General features: G+C 36.8%; 2 protein-coding genes across 2 annotated transcripts in view; one reads left to right on the forward strand and one right to left on the reverse strand.

Annotated features, from left to right (window-relative positions):
- The window catches only part of CWC27 (CWC27 spliceosome associated cyclophilin), a 127,392-nt gene extending 121,296 nt beyond the window's left edge, over window positions 1-6,096 (reverse strand). Inside the window, exons 1-4 of the mRNA XM_065662354.1 lie at window positions 5,648-6,096; window positions 3,342-3,438; window positions 1,549-1,661; window positions 4-147 (exon numbers count right to left, since the gene is read on the reverse strand). Coding sequence (XP_065518426.1) covers window positions 4-147; window positions 1,549-1,661; window positions 3,342-3,438; window positions 5,648-5,689 — 396 coding nt within the window. The 5' untranslated portion in view covers window positions 5,690-6,096. The remainder of the gene's footprint in view (window positions 1-3; window positions 148-1,548; window positions 1,662-3,341; window positions 3,439-5,647) is intronic.
- SREK1IP1 (SREK1 interacting protein 1) lies at window positions 6,008-14,938 on the forward strand. Its single transcript, XM_065662356.1, has 5 exons — window positions 6,008-6,101; window positions 8,990-9,037; window positions 10,575-10,715; window positions 12,783-12,861; window positions 14,342-14,938. Exons 1-5 carry the CDS (start codon window positions 6,089-6,091, stop codon window positions 14,529-14,531), a joined length of 471 nt encoding a protein of 156 aa, XP_065518428.1. The 5' UTR covers window positions 6,008-6,088; the 3' UTR covers window positions 14,532-14,938.
- Window positions 14,939-22,318: the final 7,380 nt, after the last annotated feature.

A 22,318-nucleotide genomic window follows, 5' to 3' on the forward strand; every position in this document is an offset into this window, starting at 1 on the left:
GACCTTTCCAAAGATTGTATGCTTGTTGTTAAGTTCATCTGCACGACCCAATGTAAAGAAAAATTGACTCCCGTTATCGTGGGGCCCGGCATTTGCCATAGCAACAAGTCCTCTTCGATTAAACCGCAATCGCGAGTGGAACTCATCCTGGGAAAGACAGAGAGAAAAGAATGCGATTTAAGTATGAAAATATTTTTTCCACTTCTTTAGCTACATCTTATTTACATCAATATGCACACAGAGAATATTTGCTGTTAATTTTATTTCAGACAGTAATAAAGCTAAAGTCTTTTGAAACTTCATGACAAAATTATATTTAAAAACTTCTGTTTTCAGCAGAGATTATTTTTAGTCAATGTTTTTCGTTCTTAGTGCCTATAATAATGCGAACAAGTGAACAAACTTGTTTCAAAAGAAACTGTAAACATGTATCCAACAAACACTGAAATAAAAAAATTAGAAATTAGTATAGCAATAATAGAAACATATCAGTAATAAAATTCTAAGTTCTGTTTTACTAACTTTCTCTTTTTCCAATCACTGCATAACAATCGTTATTCATTATTTTTATTGGAATTATTATCCCCCCAATATTTAGAAAACCCAAGGAATTTCTAAAAGTAACTACATTTCTTACATGTAAAATCACTATTCTTGTTAACCACTGTATTTAGGCAAAAATTCTAATTCCTGTAGAATAATTGAAAGCTCAGTTACAGGTTGCAATAACATAGAATTGCAAGAATTCATAGGAAGAACATTTTCTGGACTATAAGAGATAGAACACGATTACTTTCAAAGCAAAGCTGAAGTGCTGAGTTACATACTAATACCATTAAATACCATTAATATAATGGTTCTAAAAACTGCAATATTGAGATACATTAATTTTAAGGAGTGGCACTTCTACAATATTGGTAATAATTTTTCCTATTCTCTGATCAGGTAGCAGCCCCTTCCACAAACTTAACATTCATGTTATGAGCCTACTCTGGCAGCAGGGAGCTAGAAGGCCCAGACACAGGCTATGCAGATTTCATCATGAGTTAAAGGTGCCAGCCCCATCTGAAATAAAACAATCAGGCAGAACAGGACACAGCTGCTGTGCATGTGTAGCTTCACTCAGGATCTCAGCCTCCTGGTCAAGAGATGAGCCATGCTAATATCAGTAATATTAACGAACACACAAACAACATTCAAAGATCTTTGCTAAATGAGAGACAATACGTGTAAACAATGTACATTTCTGCATCGGAGTTTGCCACAGATCAACACTTATCTCTTCACTCTTCCTTGCCCCACATGAACATGTGAAGTTCATACTAGTAAGGTTATACATTTATCATAGTATCAGAATACCCAGAGTTAAGATCTCGCGATTTAAAAAGACATACTCAAACATACCAAAGAAACATGTGAACATAAGTACTATACATGTATAATGATGCTGTCTAATGTAAGGTTTGTTTTCTCACAACCTAACATAGCAGGATGAACAACTGATAGAGAATAACCAAAAATTAACACATAAGATATACAGATACGTACCTTGAAGGGAGCTCCATAGATTGAATCTCCACCTGATCCAGTACCAGTGGGATCACCTCCCTGCACTATAAAGCCAGGTACTACTCTGTGAAATATTGTGTTACTGTAATACTCTAAAAAAAAAACAAAAAAGAAAAAAAAAAGAAAAGGATATTAAAAACATGAAACGGGTCTCAAAATCAGACTTTCATATAAATGTCCAGAGACTGAAGTTCCAGAAAGCAAGTACTGTAACTGGATTCTGCTATTTCCACTGGGTTCCTTCCTCTTCCACTGTCCCACTCAGTGTGCCTTATTCTCAGCTATAGAGTAATGCTGGTGACATTTATGAAGGAAAAAAAAAAAAAAAGAAAGAAAAAAAGTGATATCATATGTTTCTGTTTCAAAAAACACTTCCAATCACCAATAAGATGGTATAAATGAATTATTTTCTTTTCAGCTTTCAAATTTTATCACTGGAGTGATAACTAATTTATATCAATTTAAACAAGAGCTAAAACTACTATGCTGTATCCCAGCCAACATCTCACATACATCATCAGCCATATCCATACAGCAAATGATTAACATGTTCACTCAACAGAATGGAACACAGGTGTCTTCCCTTTCACCACCTACACTGTACCTAAACCGGTAATTTTCACAAAATGAAACACGTGGTACATTTTGCTTCCTAAGTTATTTTCTTTCATCTATATACCCATCCATCTCTCCATCCATCTATCTATCCATCTGTCTATCCAGATAAGTGACATGAGATCATAAGACAACAAATGAATGAAAACTTTACTTGACATAGATTTCTGGGTTTTGGTTTTTTGTTTCGGTTTTTCAACAACTGAAAATAAATCTGCAGGATGCTGTAAGACAAAGCGGGATCTGCAAATCTTGCAGCAAAGATAAATCTATTAATGGATGGTTACATGTTAGGACACTCACAAGAAAAAAACCTCACATTTATTATACAAAGCATAGGATCCTACACAGCAGTCAGACAAATTCAGAAAGGAAATAAAGCCCAGTTCTTTAACACTGAGGACAACTGAACTTTTAGCACTCACCAAGAACTACAAAATTGATTCACCATTGCAAAAGATCTCCACATTAGATGTAAATATGGAACAAGTTGCATATGTGCTGGAGGCACAAACCCTAGACTAATATTTTTTCCTTAATAGAGGAGTGCTAAAAGAACTCTTAAGCACTTTATAAATGCATACATGGGATAATAGCAGCAGCTAGAGAGCACATAAAGGCACAGGGTCCTTCACAAATTCTTGTTACAGTTTTTCCAATAGGGAGCTTCTCATTCTGGTACCCACTGCTTCAGTGAAGAGCACTACAGAGCCTCCATCAACAAAAATTACAGCAAAGGGAACATCAGAAGAACTCATGAAAAAAATTATAAGGTAGTAAAGATGGTGATACAGAAATGAGAATTTTGGAGCATGTTCAATACCATGTCATTGCCATTTCACACAAATATTAAAGAAGCAGTAATATTTGTAGAGACTTGGTGAAAACAAGCCTTTTCAAGACTCTGACATTTAATTTTTCACTAGTACTTGTCATTTGTTATACTGGAGAAAACCCATTTGAATTATATTTCCCCACTGGGTTTATTAATAACCTTGAAATACATTGTCTGACTGTTAGTTAATATTTTCTACATACAAATAAATTTATTGACATATTAAATTTAAAACATAATTATGACCTCTGTTTAAAAAAAAAAACCCACAAAGATTGCATATGAAATAATTTCAGTAACTCCTATCCCATTCAGTCATTACCTTCCATACAAAGCTGGATGAAATTTCGACATGCTTTTGGCGCTTCTTTTGACCATAATTCTATATCTATATCTCCTGCTGTTGTTCTCAGCAAAACCTATGAAAAGATAGATAAATACACTATTAGTTTTATTGTAACTTAGTCACTTATCAAAGAATATATCCTGAGTTAAAAAATATACTTCTGAACTCATTATACCCTAACAGTAACAGACATTTAAATGTGCCAGGTAGACACTGTTAGTTTAGACTATATTGCCAGAATACTATTCTAGGAAAAAAGCCTATATATTGTAGAAACACTATAATAATATGTATAATTACATATATTGTGCATATATAATAGTATATAATAAGAACTATATATTCTAAAAATATAAAATATATAATTCTAGCCAGAACTGTATCTATTCAGATAGCCTCCATGGAACAATAGTCAGTATTATACAGCCTCATAAAGTTTAATTAATTGACTATTTTCACCCACAATCAAACCCCCTTGAGGCACACACCAGACTTCCCCATTTTCTTGCATTACCCACCAAGTGCACCCAGGTCCTTGAGTGAAAGCAATCCCATGACTGGGTTTGCCTTTGCCTGAGGCTGGAATAATGCAGAGTATCTTCCTTAGCATTATCTTTATGCGTACTACAGGAACTGTATCACCCTCTACAGAATGTAAAAAATTATTTATTCAGATACAGCTCTGAACTGATACGTATAATGAGGCTTCAAGGACAATGACCTGGTATCTGACACGATAAATACTTCGATACCCTTTAGCACTTACATAATGAAACAACATGTGGAAGGAAAAAAATTATACCATAAATCTCCAAAACCATATACCTTTCTTACAAGTAATACCATTCAATGCAGCAGGAGTTCATAATAAAATTAAGAACCTAATCACAGAATCATAAGAAACAACTCAGTTTGAAGAGACCTTTAAGATCACCAAGTCCAGCCATTACCCCTGCACTGCCAAGACCATCAGTAATCCATGTCACTAAGGGCCTCATCTACATACTTTTTGAATGCTTTCAGCAATGGTGACTCCACCATTCCCTAGGCAGTCTGTTCAAATGCCTGACCACCCTCTCTGTGAAGAAATTTCTCCCAATATCCAACCTAAACCTCCCCAAACACAGCCTGAGGCCATTAACTCTTGTCCTATCACTTGTTACCTGGGAGAAGAGACTGATCCCCACCTCACTACAACCTCATTTCAGTTAGTTGTAGCGAGCAATAACGTCCCCCTCAGCCTTCTCTTCTCAAGACTAAACGCCCCCAAGATCCCTCAGCCATTCCTCATCACGCTTGTGCTCCAGAACCTTCAGCGGCTTCGCTGCCCTTCTCAGGACCCACTCCAGCACCTCAATGTCTTTCTTGTAGTTAGGGGCCCAGAACTGAACACAGGATAGGAGGTGCAGCCCCACCAGCGCCCAGTGCAGGGGGGTGATCACTGCCCTGTTCCTGCTGCCACACTATTGCTGATACAGGCCAGGATGCCGCTGGTCTTGGCTGCCTGGCCAGAAGCTGCTCATGTTCAGCTCCTTCAGTCAGCACCCCCAGGTCCTTTACCACTGAGCAGCTTTCCAGTCAGTCTTCCCCAAGCCTGGAGTGCTGCATGTGGTTGTTGTAGCCCAAGTGCAGGCGACATTACCCACAGTCCACTGATCCAGCCTGTTCAGATCCCTTTGAGCAGAGGCAGAGCTTTCCTACCCTCCAGCAGACCAACACTCCCAGCCAGCTTGACGTCATCTACAAATTCACTGAGGGTGCATCCAATCCCCTCATCCAGATCCTCAACATAGACATTAAACACCACCACTCCTAACACCGAGCCCTGAGGGACACCACTGGTGACCGGTCGCGAACTCGATGTTACACCATTTACCACCACTCCTTGGCCTCTGCTAAGATACAGTCAAGAATAGAGAAAATTAAATGTAATGCTTCAAGCACAGTTCTGTGTTACCTATCCACACTGCACGCCTAGCGCTTTGACCCAGGCAGTGGTTTTAAGGGCATCACTTCAACTTTAAGCAAACCAGCACCCCGACATAAAAACCACAGCCATCACCACACACATGCAGCGCACATCCTCCTCACCTGTTTCCTGCCCCCGCCACAACATACAATTCTTTCACACCCCTCACTCGAAAACACGCACGTACAGACACCCCAGCAGCAGCCCCCAGCCAGCAGCCCCCTCACCTACGCTGCAGTGTAACTCCCATCCCGGCCTGCCCTGACTACACCTACCCTTCGCCCACAGCAGCCCCTGTCGCGGCGGGCCTCACCTTGCCGTTGGTGGGGGGCTCCTGGATGTAGATGTTGCTCATGGTCGAGAAACGAGCGCCCCGGCAGATAACCAACTGCCCAGGCTCGACGCTCAGCTACCCGTTACCACCAACTCTTCCTACCATCCCGAGCCTCCCGCCATCTTGGGCGCCTTTATGCAGCGAAGGGAGTGGGGGAGAAGGTTGCCCAAGCCAGGAGGAAGAATGAAGGGATGAGTGCCCTGCCAAAGTCTCCAAGGGGATCACTGAGGAAGAAATTCATTTGAGAAAGACTTCTCCAGGTCCCCGCAGTCCCTCTCTGTGGCTTCCGTCAGGTACTGAGGTCCCCTGTCTTCCCTGCGAGTGGTACGGTCAGAGAGTGCGCCGAGCAAAGCCTTCCGGCGGGGAGAGGAACCGCTGCGGGCGCCGGCCGGGCGGGCGAGGACCGCGGAGGGAAGCGATATGGCTCTGCCCGGTAAGAGCGCCCCGCCGGATCTGCGGGGGAAGGAGGGACAGCGACCGACTAGCCGCAGTGCTGGCGTGTTGGGAAGGGGAAATAAGCGGCGGGGCGGTGGAAAATTAAGCGGGGAGTGCGCGCGATTGCGCGTCGTAGCTGTAAGCGTGAGGCGGGGAGGGGGGCGGCGGCGGCGGCTTGTCGTGTCTGCTTCAGGCCGCCCGGGGTGCCGGTGGAGAAGCGTTGCTTTGGTCTGCACGGCCGGCATTCCAAGCCAGCCAGCCTGGGGACCGCGGGAGGGAGATGGCGTGGAGGAGGCCGCGCTTCGGGCGAGCCGCTGATGGGCGCAGCCCTTCGTACAGTCCCTTCTTTCTAGGCCTCGGGGGTCTCCGCGCAGAGTTTTGGATGAGAGAAGGCCAAGTACTGTGTTCCTCGTGTCCGTTACTATAAGCCACCTTGTTTAAAGTTGTATCCAAAGAATGGTTGTTGTCAGACTCGGTTTTCCTTCTCGTCGTTTGTTGTGGATTAAAGCTTGTGTCCCACTGTATTATTGTTTAAATGGACCCATCGAGAATAATGAGACAGGAACTGGAAGAAAGGCTTGCACTGTATACGAGGTATTTGGGTCTACGTTAGCCACACATGGCCATTGCTTAAAGATTTCTTGATCCTAAGACATGAGGAGTGTTTGGTTGAAGAACAGCTAAATAAGCCTGAGCCTTGGTAAGCTTCTCCTGAGAAAAGAGAAGACCTTAATAAGCTTACTTCCATTCCAGAAGGGGTTCTTGAGGAAGACATCTCATGTTTTCATTCAGAAGTTTCCAAAGATTTTTTGCAGCTTTCTGTTCTACTGAATGAGTAAGGTCCTTAGTGGTGGTTGCTGCTGTGTCAGTTGTAAATCTGGAAGATTCAAATCTTGGAAGAAGAGAATGAAAACAGGAAGCTTTGTAGAATCATAGAATGGAGTGCTTTGGAAGGGACTTTAAAAATTGTATAGTTCCAATCCTCCTGCTTTGGGCAGGTACAACTTACTAGATCAGGTTGCTCAAAGCTCCGTCCAGCGTGGTCTTGAACACTTTCAGGAATGGGGAGCCACAACTTTTCTGGGCAACCTGTGCAAGTAATTTGATTTAATAATCTAAAACTTCACCTTGTGTAAACCCCTGCTTCTAACATTATTATTTAAAGCATTATTATAGCATTTATTTATTAAAATTTAAATTAATTAATTAATATTTAAACTTCAGTCTCAGGAATTTGGTGTGTTTGGTGGCAATGTTCTTGTCATCTGCTGGGTGTTTCTTTTGGAAATCCTAGCAAATGGCACCTCCACATATCACAGGAGATTTTGCAGTGTGTGCATGATGGTACTGATCTGGCTTCCATGCAGTACCAACTCTACCTGCAGGTCAGATACACAGTAGCACCAAAGTTTACTGAGTATTTCAGGAAGCTGAGGCAAAGTATGTAGCTTGGGTGATATTGCATTTTATTCACGAGCTGTAGTGGACAAGCTGATGCTGTTTCGAGTATTTCTTTGACATGACATTGCAAGACACAGGTGTACTTTTGTTCCTTGGTTCTTGAGACTTTCTTCTGTGTTCCTTACCTCCTTTCCTCTCATGGGTTTTCCTCAAAAGATAGTTATAGAACAAGCACCTACACACTGCTGAGTTTATAGACCTGGAAGGTGACCTGTCATAGTAAGGTTCTGGGATCCACAGAAAACCTTGTATCATAATAGAATGTAAGTACCCTTATTGCTTAGCTTTCCAGTGCTCTTCAGGGCATAGACCAGTGAGTTGTTGATGTTTCTAAGTTATTTTTTCAACCTGGGGTTTGAAGGTTTCTCTTGTTATTTTGAGTAGGATTTTCTAAAGGCAGTGCTTGTCTCAGTAAACGAAAGTTTACATTCATGGAGCTGATGTGCCTGCTTTCCGGTTCACTAATTTCTGTCATGCATTTCTCCTTGAATTTGCTTAATTATTTAAATAAATTACCTAGTTATTAAATAAAATGTATGTAGTTTTTTAAAGTTGCTTTTTTATATGTTTCATTAAGTTGAAAGATAGAAGGGCACCCTTTGTTTCTGAAAATTCAGTTGTGACTTTCATGATGGGTATTGATCTATTTTGGGGGAGCAGGTCTCTGGGGTTTCTCCCGAGTCATGACCTACTATGTCTGTTTAGCTTAACTGTGAGATCAGATGAGAAAATCACACACTTGCTGTCCCTAAAATTTGTGCTATTCTGGTCCCCCTTCCTGCGCAGCATTAATGAATTTTTCTGTTACTTCACTTTATTCCACATTTGCTTTCTTGCACCATTAATTCTTTTTATTTGGCATCATGTTGTCTAGATTCAGAACAATTTAACAATTAGTTTAGCTTTTTTAAAAAAATAAAATTGCTTTTGTCTGTCTTTTGTCACTTTTCAGGAGTGATTTTTTTTTTTTTTTTAAATTGGCTTTCTAACACAGTTCTTGTAATTAAAATATTAATTTTTTAAGAGTTCCCAGTGAATGTTTGTCAGCATCCATGCACTACTAGAATTAATAAGTAGACCTGTAGTGTGCAATTAGGTACCGCTGCAATATCAGATAGCTATTACCGTGTTCATGCTGTAACAAAACAAATGCGTAAACCTTCAGAGAGACAGAATAATTATTAAAATTATAATAGAAAGATCAGAATAAATCAAATGACAATTTGGCAGTAGACTAATGCACAGAAAAGTGGCCTTAGAAATGCACTGGTTTGCTTTTCTTTAAGTTTTTTAAGACATCTTAGTGTACTTAATACTCTGAATCCGGATCACTCCTGTCTATGTATTGACATTATCAAGCTGGGTTTAAAAGAAGCTTGATGGTTCTGTTTAGTAAACCCTAACTGATGAAATTTTATCTTTCAGGTGGAAATAAGGATAACATCAGAGCTGGATGCAAAAAGTGTGGCTACCGTAAGTCTGTAGTAAGCAATATGGAGTTACAGTGTTTTCTTCAGTTTATGATGTTGGAACTGCCTTTTGAAGAGTGGGGGGAAATAAGAAAGAAATGGTCTCCTTTATGGCACAGATATTTGTCAGTTTAAATTACCAAATTTTAAAAAATAATTTATTTTCTATACATTATCTAGCTACTTACACCTATTTCTGCGTTTGAAAATTCTTGAGTTTTCTCAGGGAAAAAAACCCCGTGAATTATGCTATTTTATTCACATATACTACATTTACAATGCAAGTACTTGAGAAGCTTTGAGTTGAATGTATGGTCTTTGATATCTGTTGAGATTAGCATTTATGCTTCTTCTGAGTCTCACTGCAAACTTAGGCAAGTGTTTCAGCTCCACTTAGGTCTGTTTTAAAAGAAAAAATAGTTAAAAATCTGTATAATCTTCTGTGTGAAGAAAACACATTTCTGTGTTTCAAGAAACAGTTCTGTCACAAGTTCTGTAGTTAAAATTTAGCTCATGCTTTTCGTTATGCTCTGATCATACAATCTCTGTGGTTGCTCTCCTGATGAATGGAGACTGGTCTTAGTGACGATTTTAGTCTGTTAATCACTAGCTCTTACTTTTAGAACAATGGAGCAGTGGGCACTGTTCGGCAGTAAATTGTGCTGAACTTTTAACAGCATGATTTAATCTCTTTTGAATAAATGCTATGGGAGGTGGAGGGGGAAAAGCTTGCTTCCTTATTTCACTGCTGACTTTGCCTCCAAAAAATTTTGTCAATGGATGGCTTTATATATCTGTTCTTCCAGCATAGCATGGATATCAATATAGATTTAGTGGTTCATATCTACACGCAGTAAATATCAAGGTTTCTGGAAGATAACAAAACTTGCAGTCAAATCACACATTCTGTATTTATGTTCCTAAAAGCTCTGTCTTCAGATGTAGGTATTTTGATATGAAGATGAATTTATTTCAATAATGACTTGAATTCCAGTGTCTTTACCTTAGTTTCTCCCAGATCATACCTTCACTATGTCTTATATTCCTGTAGGTTTCTAACTCTGGTCACGATTATTGAGATGTAACCTAGAAAACTAAAAATACTAGCCAAGTAGTACCTCAGTCAGTATTAAGTATTGGTTTTTAAAAATTGTCTCATAAGCGAACAAGATTCTTCTATAATACTAGAGGAGGAAGTGTAACTGTAACACATTTGCCATGTTTTTTTTTTAAATATTTTGCTTCATGCTTTTAGGTAATTCCGTCAGGAGGGATCTGAGACTATTAAAAAGAAAGGAAAATAAAGGTTGGACAAAATCTTGAAATTAGATATAAGAGAGAGGTCATAAAGCACTCTTAAAGGGACAACCTGTCAAAATTCTTTGAGGTTTCTTCAGAGTAAGCCTTCTCTCTCCTTGTTCACAGATTGCTGCCTACCATTTTTTCACTTCTCAAAACTGAATCATACTAAAATGTATGTTCTTTAGTTTCTGTTGTTTTTGGTAAATTGTTTTTTCTTTCTGATTATTTGTTTTGTTCAGCTGGTCATCTGACATTTGAATGTCGAAACTTCCTCCGGGTAGATCCGCAAAGAGATATTGTTTTAGATGTTAGCAGCACTAGCAGTGAAGACAGTGAGGAAGAAGAACTACAGAGATTGCAAGCCATGCGTGAAAAAAAGAGTAAGATGTTGTTGGGTTTTTTTGGTTTTTTTTTAAATAAATACATTGGGTAGTGGGAGCACCCATTTTATCCTTTTTTATAACTACTGTTCTTTTCAGTCTGTGCTTTAAAAGGTGGTCTTTTACTTCATGTTCTCAGGCTTCAAAGATTTGCTACACTGACATCTTTTTTAATTAATTCCTGTCATAGCAAATTAGTATTGTACGCATTTGGAACATCTCAAAAAGGGCTTCTAAATGCAGAAGGTTGTAAAACTGTTACTAAGAAGCTGCTTAGAAGAAAATTGCATAGACATGTTGTTTATGGCATGTAGTTTAAAAATCTTAAAGTTAGCACTAGCTCTTAAAACTAACAACAAATATGACAGTTGAATTTGTTTCCAGGTTCTAAGTTGTGTTTTGACTGAAACAGCTAGTGAGTTGAATTTAAACATTCATATTTGGAGAAGTACTGTTCTTTGTAAGGTCTGAGCATTGGTTGTTTGTCAGAGAGAGAATAGGTGGGTTATTTAGCAGATAACTTGAGTTCATTCAAATTTGGACTCCTAAGAGGCTGTTCCCCTCCCTCCTTCTTAGGGGAGGTTGTTCCATCATACGAAGTTTTAAATACATGAATATTCCTCCCCTATGCCCCTTGAAATGTCATGTTTTGTTCTATTGCTGTCACATTCCAGGCTCACATTCAGTTCCTACTATACATATTATTTAGAAAGGAGAAGGGATAGAGAGAACCTTGTAATTTGCTGGAACCCTTCAAGAGAAATGGATAGTCTGCATGTCAGGAGTACTGAGTTGGTACTTCAACAGTCCATTCTGTTCCTTTCTGGAACAAGTCTCTTTGGAAAAACGCGTTCTCATTATGTACTTTTGGATATAAGGAGGTTTTTTTGGCCTTAAACTGATTGAAGATGGATGTCTGCAGGAAAAAGAGCTGTTCACTTGATCTTGTAATAACTCTGTTTATTATATGTTCTTTCTTGAATTGTGGCTGCTATGTGTACTGTAAGGAGATATGGATCTTTAATTTTCCATTATCTAGGCAGGATTTTGCCATTTTCAGGTGGCCTCATCTAAAGATTTTTGCGCCGTTTTCTTAAAAAGAACCACTGAGTGCTTGTTCAGACATTCTTGTTCATGGTTTTTAATTGCTCCGAAAGTAATTTGCTTTTTGTAACTCACATTGAATTCTTTAAAATTTCACTCAAGAACATACTGGCATCAGTAATTTCTATTTATGGTAGCAAACGAATAACTGCACTACCATGCAGAATCTATGGAAAGTTATTTGTATGATAGAAATAAGATTAAATGCTCAAAAGTTGCTATCTGTTTTAAGGATAAATTGTAAAGCCAGTATTGTCCTGTTAGCTGGCATTGTCATGTGTATTTATGTAGTGGATTTGCATTTCAAAGAATTCAAAAATACTTTTTGAACTGCTATAGAAAAGTCTAAAGTCAAAAATTTTGTCCAGTGTGATAAAAATATTGCTTGTAAGTGAAACGTGAAGATGCTCTACAGTGCTATAAAGTGTCAGGGCAGGAAACAAACCTGACCAAATAAGGGGTGACTCTTCTGTCAATTTTTGTAGACACTGTTGACAGTTAACTCAAATGTATCTTAGTTATGGCTTAGCTATTTTTGCAGTGTGAAATGAGGATGTATGAAAGTAATTGAGGTAAGCCTAAGGGATTTTTTAATTTTTTTTTGTACCTTCTAATTAAATGATCTGTTTTCAGACTTGGGCAAGACTTTTAGAATACAGAAGAATGGATATGAAAGCCTAAAGCTGATATAAACATATAAAGTCACAAATTTGCTACATTTTATAGGACTTCCTTCATTTTTAGTGCTTGGATCAAAGTCATTAGAATGTAAATTGTATGGAAAGTTCTGCTACTCTGCAAAATATTTCTGAAATTACTATACTAGACCAGAATTTGGAGGAAAGGAAAGAAAAACTTTTAACAAGCATTTTGTGGTAATATTACATTGCTATCGAAGGCACTCTTTTAATGCTGATCATAACTTAGACAAGTGTTTTGTAAACTGTAACTTTTTATCCATAGATTTAAATGAGGAAGAAGAAAAAAAGAAACAAAAACGAAAAAGCAAAGAAAAAACAAAATTTAAAAGATCAAGGAAAAGGTAAGTCTATCACATACCTGTTTTATTTTCAAAATAGAACTTCAGAAATATTTCTAATATTTGGGTTATTTCTCAGACAGCACTGCTTCTGTTGATGCAACTTTATTTACAAGTACATCTTTAGTTTAAAAAGCTTCCTGTTTTCTGGTGAGAACTTGTTTGTTCTTTGAGGTACACTAAAGCCCTAGGCTTTCTGCTGTGGATTTGGGACCTTGGAAGTAGGAAGCTCTAGAAAGCTGGAGGTCTGCAGGTCTGAGAAACCAGTGCTACCTGTGACTATTCAACACTAGGCAAGATGTGGTGGGAGAAGAACAGTGAGTCAGGAGGAATATGGAGTTGGTCCAGAGCTTAGAGAAACCTCTCTGCAGTTCAAAGACCCTAAGATTCACTGTGTGCACCCATGCATGTGTAGACACACACACTCTGAGTAACATGTAACTATCAGAAGGAAAACTTCCATAGTTATACTAAGCATGTGTTGACTTTCAGTGTTACTGTTACTGTAGAAGCCTAAGTTAAGTGTTACTGTAATTTCAAAGGAAAATGCCATAATACCCAAATCTATTGTGAATCTGAGTTTTGGCCTGCTGACTGATTTTTTAAATTTTTTTTCTATTTAGCTGAGACTATAGACTGGTTAGTCATTAGGACTGTTGATGAGACAACATCCCAGGGACAGCATTGAGAACTAGGAAATGTATAACATATTTTAGGGCCACAGTATGGTGTTTTTCAGAAATAATCAAACAGGATTTAGCACCAGTTGTATTGGCATTTGTCTCCTTCCTTATTTACATAAAGTAGCTCTAGCTTAAACTTACAGAGACAGTGGAAAAGAGTCAGTCTGTTGGCTGTAGTCTTTACAGGCAAGTAATTAATAACCATATAAACAATAGCATAAACCTGCCCTCTTGAGTATAATAATCGTGACTTTTCATTTACTGTCATCTTAACTCTTGGATATATGTAGTCACTTATCACTGCAGCTGCAAGAGCATGCAGATTTGTCGTATATATTTCTCTTAGATTTCATATGAGAGGAATACAATAAAATTTGTCTAAAGGTGTTAATATAGCATTGTTATTGATCATAAGATATTTTAAAAGCTGGAAGCTCTATCATATTGTCATACTTTCAGTTTTCAGTCAATCTGTACTCAGTCTTTTCTTCTTGAATGTTGAAAAACACAACTTGCCTATTCCTTTGTTACTTAACGTAATGTAAACATACTGCTCTTCTGGCACAATAGTCTAAATAGATAGTCTGATTATCTATCACAATAGTCTAATTAGAAAAGTCAGCTTTCAATTGAACATGCAGACCAAGTTATCATAAGCTTTCCAGTGGATGTACAAATTCTACACCACATTCAATTTGTGTCATAATACAAATACTGAAATTAAACCCCCCACATTATGTTTGTGGCATTATTTTTCTTTAATTATATATCAATCTGTATATATATTCTTTTTTTCCTAGATCTTCCTCATCAAGTGCAGCTGAAGAGGATGGGCCAAAGTCAAAAAGACAAAAACCACACAAAAAAGAAAGGGAAAAGGAAAAAAAGAATAAATCTAAGAAAGGAAAACATCATAAAAAGGAAAAAAAGAAGAGGCGAAAAGAAAAAAGTTCACCTTCTGATAGTTCAGACAGTTCTAGTAGTGACTGAGGTGCTGGCCTATTTTTGTATTCACTTCTGCAGAGATGATTTTCCTTTCAAATCAAAATTATTATGCTTTGCAGTCCTGTTGTTTTAAAATGATATATACCTATTTTTAAGAGATCTGTTTGCAATTATCAGTGCTTCAAACTCTTAAACAGACTTTTGGGAAAAAGTCTTGTTCTTCTGTTTAAAGACATGTAAGTCTGATTAGTTCTCCACTCTAAGTTTGGTTCTGAGTACTTGTGTTTGGAATCCTTTACTGTAGGGTATGATAAACTTCAGTTTGCAGGTCTTTGTGTAGAAAGATGTGGATTTAAATATGTGTACTAACAGAATGGGTAAATCAAACCTGGAAATTCAAATGAGATTTTCTATTATGTTATCATTTAAATAAATGTATGTTTTTCAGAACATTTTCTGCTTACATACATTAATCAGTAAGTGCAAATATGAAATAGTATTTGGGTCCAGAGAAGAGAGGAACAGGCAGTGAGAAACTAGAAGAGATTGCTTCTTCAAAATTATCTTGTAAAATTGATCTAGTCATAGACTGTGACGCACAATTCCACATTCTTTTGGCAGGATCACTGTAAGCAAGCTGTAAACAAACAAAAGCAAACAAAAGTTATTATTCCATGATTCTATTAATTTTTCAAAGTATTTTCTGCCTAGGTTTTGTTATTTTACAATTATGGCCATTTCATCTTAAGCATAGATATAAAGTGCCACTTCCTAACACTAGTCTGTCCAGCAAGATTGTTTACAAAGTTCTAAGAACTATGTTAATACAGCGTGTGGTGATTAATACTTACATGAATCAAAATGGGAAGTTAGAAGACTGATGAGAATTGTGAAGACTCAATTCATTCTAATAAAACTTGCACTGAAAAGTTAAAAACCAAACAAATAAAGCTCTTGTGGAATGTCAGCAATCCATCATGTTGAAGTCAGTAGCAAAAATTACAATTTGCTATCAGGAGCAATGTTAAGCATGTCAACATTTAATAACTGGGTTCTGGGGTATCCAGTTCATATCTTGTACTATGGTAGGGTACTGGTTCAAGACAGACTGATTCTTTAGAGTTGAGCAGGTCGTGTATAATTCTACCTCAGAAATGCCTAAACCTTGATGTGATCATGTTTACAGCTTCTTGAAAATGCTGTTCATGCCTGTGGTTTCTTTTTTTTTTTTTGGGGGGGGGGGTTAATACGTTAGACATGGAACTGTTTCCACCTGAGCAGCTTGCATACAGCTGCGATGTAAGTTTCATGGGAATGAAAATAAGAGGGAGAGCACCTAGGTCATGGATATTATTGTCAAAAAGCTTATGTTTTCTGTGGTGAGTTAGAGCACTGAGTCAGTACAAAAATGTTTCATGGTATTTTAAAGGTTACTGCATTTGGTCTGAAAATTAGATTCATAAATCTGACTCTGTCTTTCAACCTTTTATGTCTCAGACCAGTACCCTTATTACTGGGCAGCTCATTCTGTGGGTGCTGTGCTAGGAACATTAAGAATAAAAATACTCATAGAAGCCAAAGAGCAAAGAGAAATTACCTGTAACTTTTGTTGTAGGTCTGTCAGAAGGTGGCAAGAGCTCTTGCATCTGCTCTTTTTCCTGCTGGCTTTGTTCTAGTCTAATTTTTCATGTCATATATGATTTTTGAGATGGGCTTGGGTAACATAACTGGAGACTGGACCCCTTAATTAGCTAATACCTGTGCATAGTTTAAAGAATACTTATTTCATAAATACTAATTAACAGATTATGTCACCCTGTTCACTGTAGTTTCCTTAGTGTTGCTGTGGCTGTTAGAGCTTATTTTTGACAGGCTTAACTCTCTAGACAGTAATTCTGTGGAGAGCGCAGGGGAGTTGTGGGCTACCTAAGCCAGTACTGTTGCCAGAGGAAATATTTAATCAGACCACAGTTTAAGACACAGCTCATTATATTCCACCCCTCCCTTCCCTCCCTAAAATGTTCCTTATTTAATGAGATTAGAAGGGTTATTTGATTTAGGAGAATTCAGATGTCATATGTAATTCTCCCATGATCTTCCTGTGATCTCGTCTCCGATCATCCCATGATGCCAACTCTGGAGAATAGGATTATGTACCCTTCTTGATTTCTGAATCAGCTTCATCTGAATACAAGGATGGCTGAAGCGTTTATTAACCCTTATTAGAGTTAGTATATCTCTGGGGATAGGTAATTTATCTATCAAACTAATGACAGAGAATGGATGGAGGCTTAAAATTCAGGAAAACAACTGGTATATATTTTGGTAGTGTTCCTTATACTTTTGTGTAGTTTCAAATAGCCATTTTAGATTCTAGTTCTGATTGCTGACATCAAAAGATTATGTATCGAAATGCTGATAGTGTAATTACAGTCCATGTAGTTTTACAGCAGCTATTTATGGTAGTTACAAGAGCGTGAGACATGAATTTCACTCTTCATGTCTTGGTGCTTATTACTAGCGTACAGCAGCCTCCATCAGTGGGCATGAGGAAACAAAGTAGATATCTGGTGTTTCCTTCAGTTGTCTTTCCCAGATAGCAGAAGAAAGATGTGCACATCTGCCATCCAGCTAATAACTAGGGAACAGTCTGTGCTATAAAATGCACCAAAGACTGGAGTCACTGGATCAAATCTCTATAAAATTATTGGTTTACAAATAGCTGAAGGAAATACACATTCACAGCACAAAAATTACAACTTCACCATTCTCCTCATCAGAGAGAATGTGAGTCCCCATGGAAAATCCGTTCATCTCCTTGTTGATGTAAAGTATATATATATTTTTTATGTACCTAAAGACTTTGAAAGTTGTTTTCAGCACATTCAAATAGATTTGTAGAACACATTTTAATGTAGTTTAATTGCTATCATATTGGTGGCAGAATTGAACAAATCATAGTAAATAAGACAAGAATGGATAAAAAAAAAACCTTGATCGAAACGCTTCTGCAATAAAAATGCCAGAACACTGAAACTGTTCAAGAAATTCTAGGATGACAATCATTACGGCAATTACAGGGGACAAAGAAGAATATGAGATGAGGTGTTGATAGCAGAAAATAAGCAATTGCAGAAGAAGTACAAGACTGAAGAAACCAGAGATTAGAGAAATGCAAGTACATGGATGGAAAATACTGAAACAGTCTAAACCAGTGATTAGCCAGTACAGGAAAATCCTGTCAAGAACATATTTTCATATAGAAAAAAAAAATTACATAAGAAATAAGATCAGAGGGAAATTTTATCTATAAATGCAAATATTTTCCTAAAATGTTGGAGTGTAAATAATACCAATAAAGGAGAAGAGTCTGTAATAGGAACAGACTATTTAGTACAGTTCATTTAAGCTCTAGCATAGTATTCTAAATGTGGCTGTTTATAGTTTTCTGTGTAAGCTAAGTATTTGTCCCACTGAGAAAGTGTACTGTGAAGAATGATTAATCCATATTTATCTGTATTTTATATAAATACTCCTGAGGCTTTAGCTTAGTGTAATATTTTATAAAATATCCTGGCAGAATTTTGAACATCAGAGAATTTTAAAAAAATTGGGCTATAAGAAACGTGCTGTATATTAACTGTATATGAATAATACCTTAGCATTTTTTCATCCCAGTGAACTTTAAAGCTTTGTTGTTATAAGCTGCTTTTATGGATTCCTCTATTCATAACTGATGCATCATTAGTATAGTGATATTCTGAAGATAACAGTTCACAAATGACGATGTTTATCTATATAAAACTCCTAATTAAAAAAAAAAAACCTGTAGCTTATTTTGGGGACCATGCCACTACAGTAATTAAAAGCTGAAGACAGATGGTCCTAAGACAATGCAAACAAGAACAGCTGATCAACTTTGACAACCATTTTTTATATGTACCTCTATTTCAAAATACTTTATCACAGCTTACTTAGTATCGAACCCAGATCTGAGGGGAAGGGAGTTTCAACACTGTTTTAAATATAAAGGAAATACGAGTTTAAGCCATGGTATGTGCTTGTAGTGTTTATTTATCCTGCCTACTGATCACTTACTTTCCTCTATTGTAAGTTATTTTGTCATCTTACAGGAAGTTCAACAAAGTCCATAAAACCCATCTGCTTCTTCGGCTGTTACATCCCTCCTGTTTATCTGTCACTCTTTTCACTCTTACCTCTCTTCCATTTTCAAGGAAAGCATCTATTCCAAAACACTTGACCTGTATTAGTCTGAAAAGTATGACTTTTTTTTTTTTTTGTGATTTGTAGATTAATTCTAGTTAAGAAAAAAAATGCAAGCTCAAAATTAATTATTTGATCCAAATAAATTATTAAAAAATACATTAAAGAACATTAATCCTGAAATATTACAGAAAAACAAATGGAGTCAGCTCTGAACTTGTAATGCAGTAAAACAGACTTTTCCATATAAATGTAAAAAATATGGGTGTATGGGACTCTGTAGTATATGAAATTCACTATGCAGGCTTGAGTTTTCCACATTATGTTTAGAGGGGAATTGGTTAAACTCTTGACTTGGGCTTATACCAGAAGTCTGGGGATATTTACATACTCAGAATTATTAAATAAGGTAACCATTACAGGAAGAATAATCTATTTTTGAAGGCAACAGGAAGCCTACAACAGTGGACACTAATGAGCTGTCTCAAGCAGGCTTCAAGATCGCATGCAACAGAAACTTTTTAAAACAAAATGTAAAAACCTCAGATACTGATAGGTGTTTCACAGACCTCAGAAGCATCTGGGCATTCATCTTAAAAACTTTCTTAATATGATACTAGTCTCAGGGATTTCATTTCTGTATTTAGATAACCAGTGCATGATGGTTTGCTGTAGAAAGGCTAACTTGCCAAACAATTCCGACAGGTTGGTTAAGCTTCCCTTTGAGGTTCTTCCTCAGTTCAGACCACTTCTCTAGTGAGTTATCAAAATTAAAGAAGTTGCTGTGGTATTAAGTCCAACTTCAGAATAAAAGAAGTAGGGAAGACTAGGAGGATGACTTTTTCTTTTGGGAGACTGGGTTGCTTTTGCCAGGGACTAGGAAAGCAAGGTACTGGAAGAAGCTTGAAAGAAAGTCTAACAAAAAAGTCTTTTTGTGGGTTTGTACCAATGAGAACTTGATGATTTCTTTCAAAGGAGAAAAAGCAGATTCTTAATTCTTTGAAAGATATATTTTTTTTAGATAAATAACCTTGACTTATGTAAGGAAATCTCTTCTATTACATTTAAATTCTACAAATCTGCTTTGCCGAATCTTTCCAAATCTCTTAATTGTTCTGAATCTGAAATAATGTTCTCTCTCTAGAACATCTGCCAGACCTGTTCAGTGTGCAATTGCTTTTTCTGCTGCTATTGTATCTTCTGCTGACTAAAAGAGATTAATGGTTTGAATCTGGAGAAAGGCAGCTAGAACAGTATAGCTGTTAGGATCAATAACTTTCTCTACCTGTCCACCACAGCTCCAGAAGCATTATTACTTTTCTTTGAAGTTGCGGCACAAAGAGTATTAAAAAGCTGTGTTTCAATGCAGACAGTAGAAACTCTTTCTTTAAATTTTCCCAGATGTCTAAAAAAATAATTTTCCAGGTAAAGGCAGCAAATACAGGAGTTAAGTAAACTAAAGGAAGAAAAAGCAAAGAGGAATTTTTATTGTCCATTGTGAAATTAGTGCATGTCTAGATTACTATTTTTTTTTTAAAGGCTAAAAATTAGTAAGCTATTCCTAATATGAGTGAAAAAAAATCACACTTCATATTATTTAAGGATGTTTTTGCTCTTTTCTAGGTGCTGTAAACTGATCTTTTGTATTCCTAAACAAAGCCTTAATTTATGCAGTTTTTGGCTCTTAACTTTGGTAAATGCATTGTATTAAGTCTCAGTAAACTGTTACTGATGGAACTCAGACCCAGAAGAAAATTGGTATTTACTCAGTCTTTGAGGAGGAAGGTGTTTTCACCATGAAGATATTGCTATATGAATGTTTACAGGAAACTAGGAAAACTTGACTTTTTAATTAGTAAAATGCAAGTTGATGAGGGTGTAATCATCCCTAAATATTAGGGAAGAAGACATAAATAACAGGAAAGAGAGCATTTAAAAGAATATACAAATACACAAATAAGTTGGTATTAGTTGTCCAGGAGTAGATTTAGGCTGGAAACTGGCAGAAACATTCAATACATCAAAATGTAGTCCCAGAAGAGCAAGAAATACAATTTCTGAAAGTTACCTCATAAGTTAACATTCAGATTTTGCATGCTAGCTTTTATATATTGGGTGGGTTAACATGCAGCCTCCATTATGTATTTACCATATTTCCGTACGATTGTATTTTGTTCTGAAAATGCTAACTTTACACTGTATGCAGATAAGTGATTTTTAGACAGGTATTTTTATGACATTACATACCTGTGAAAAAAAGAATAGTTTTACAAGTGAATGGTGGTTAAAAAGAATTTAGTTTTGTTCTGAAAAGCCAAGGTACACAAAATTTTAATAAAAAACAGGAGTTGGTGGAACATGACATTTTACATGGGTACAGCAAAAATGTTATAGTGCCTTTAACCTATATAATTTAATCTAAAATGTTCAAACCCCTTTAAAGGTTTGAGCATGCAAGTATTGTTGTTTGGTTGAATAGCAAGTACTGTTTTCCTCAGTATTTTCTCTAAATTGTTTGTTTCCATGCATTCTGATATTTATAAATGTAAAGTTGTCTTTCGGAAAATAAAAAAAAACCCCTCAAAAAAATAGTTTTAAATAATCTGTAAATAATTTGTGAGTCATTTTATTGTGGGAACTTTTGAACTTCGATCCCACATTGCTCTATTCCATTAAACTATCATTAACATTTATCCTTTTTGGACCTACATAATGTGCTGGGGCTTAAAAAAAGTTTTGTTTCCCTTTGAGTTTTAGTGAAATATGATCTTCTGCATGCCTAAAACAATTTATCCCTTAACACCTCTTCAATTCAGATACTTACCAGGTCTTGATTCATGTCCACTATCTATTAAAAGATAACAGGAGGACATTCCATTCATCCTTGATCACCAATATGCCATAAGTGGCCATAAAGCCTGGGAATTACAGCATTTGTCCATTAGGATTAATAAGGGGTACATTATATAGCAGGTGTTTGAGAGAAGCTGTAAGATTGATTACAAATATAGAAAGTCTTCAAAATGAGCAAAGACCGAAATTTTATTAGTCTTTAGTTCAGAAAGAAGAGACACAACTAATGTTTCCAGAATAACAAGAGATACAAGGATACACATATTATTGTACACTTTTAAAACAGTGCAACCAAAAGGGACTTTAAAGACAATATAGGTAAACCTGTTTCTTTCACAGAATATGCTACATTTGTGCAACTCATTGTGATGTCAAAAGCTTTGCAAAATTAATTAACATGTATACATTTGTGTTACTAATGTATATTCCATTGCAATAGATGCAGTAAAAATACAGAGATACGAGCTGTCATGTAACTTGGCATGTTAACTTCCATGTGATGATATGTGGTGGGTATTACCCTACTTAATCTGCCCATCTTCCTTTGAAAGTGGTTGTTGAAAAAAGGCATTGTACTGTCTTCCTGCAGGAATTTCTGTGTGTACCAATCTAAAAAGATTTTAAAAGAAATATTGTGTGACATTTTCTTCTGCATTTTTTCCCTTGCAGCATCTCTGCATATTCAGTTGTGTGTTCATACACTGTTTTTTTGGCATTAATGTCTTCAGAATTAAAAAAGTAATATCAGTCTGTTT

The sequence above is a fragment of the Lathamus discolor genome, chromosome Z, assembly GCF_037157495.1.
Source record: "Lathamus discolor isolate bLatDis1 chromosome Z, bLatDis1.hap1, whole genome shotgun sequence".
In the NCBI taxonomy this organism is placed as follows: domain Eukaryota; kingdom Metazoa; phylum Chordata; class Aves; order Psittaciformes; family Psittacidae; genus Lathamus; species Lathamus discolor.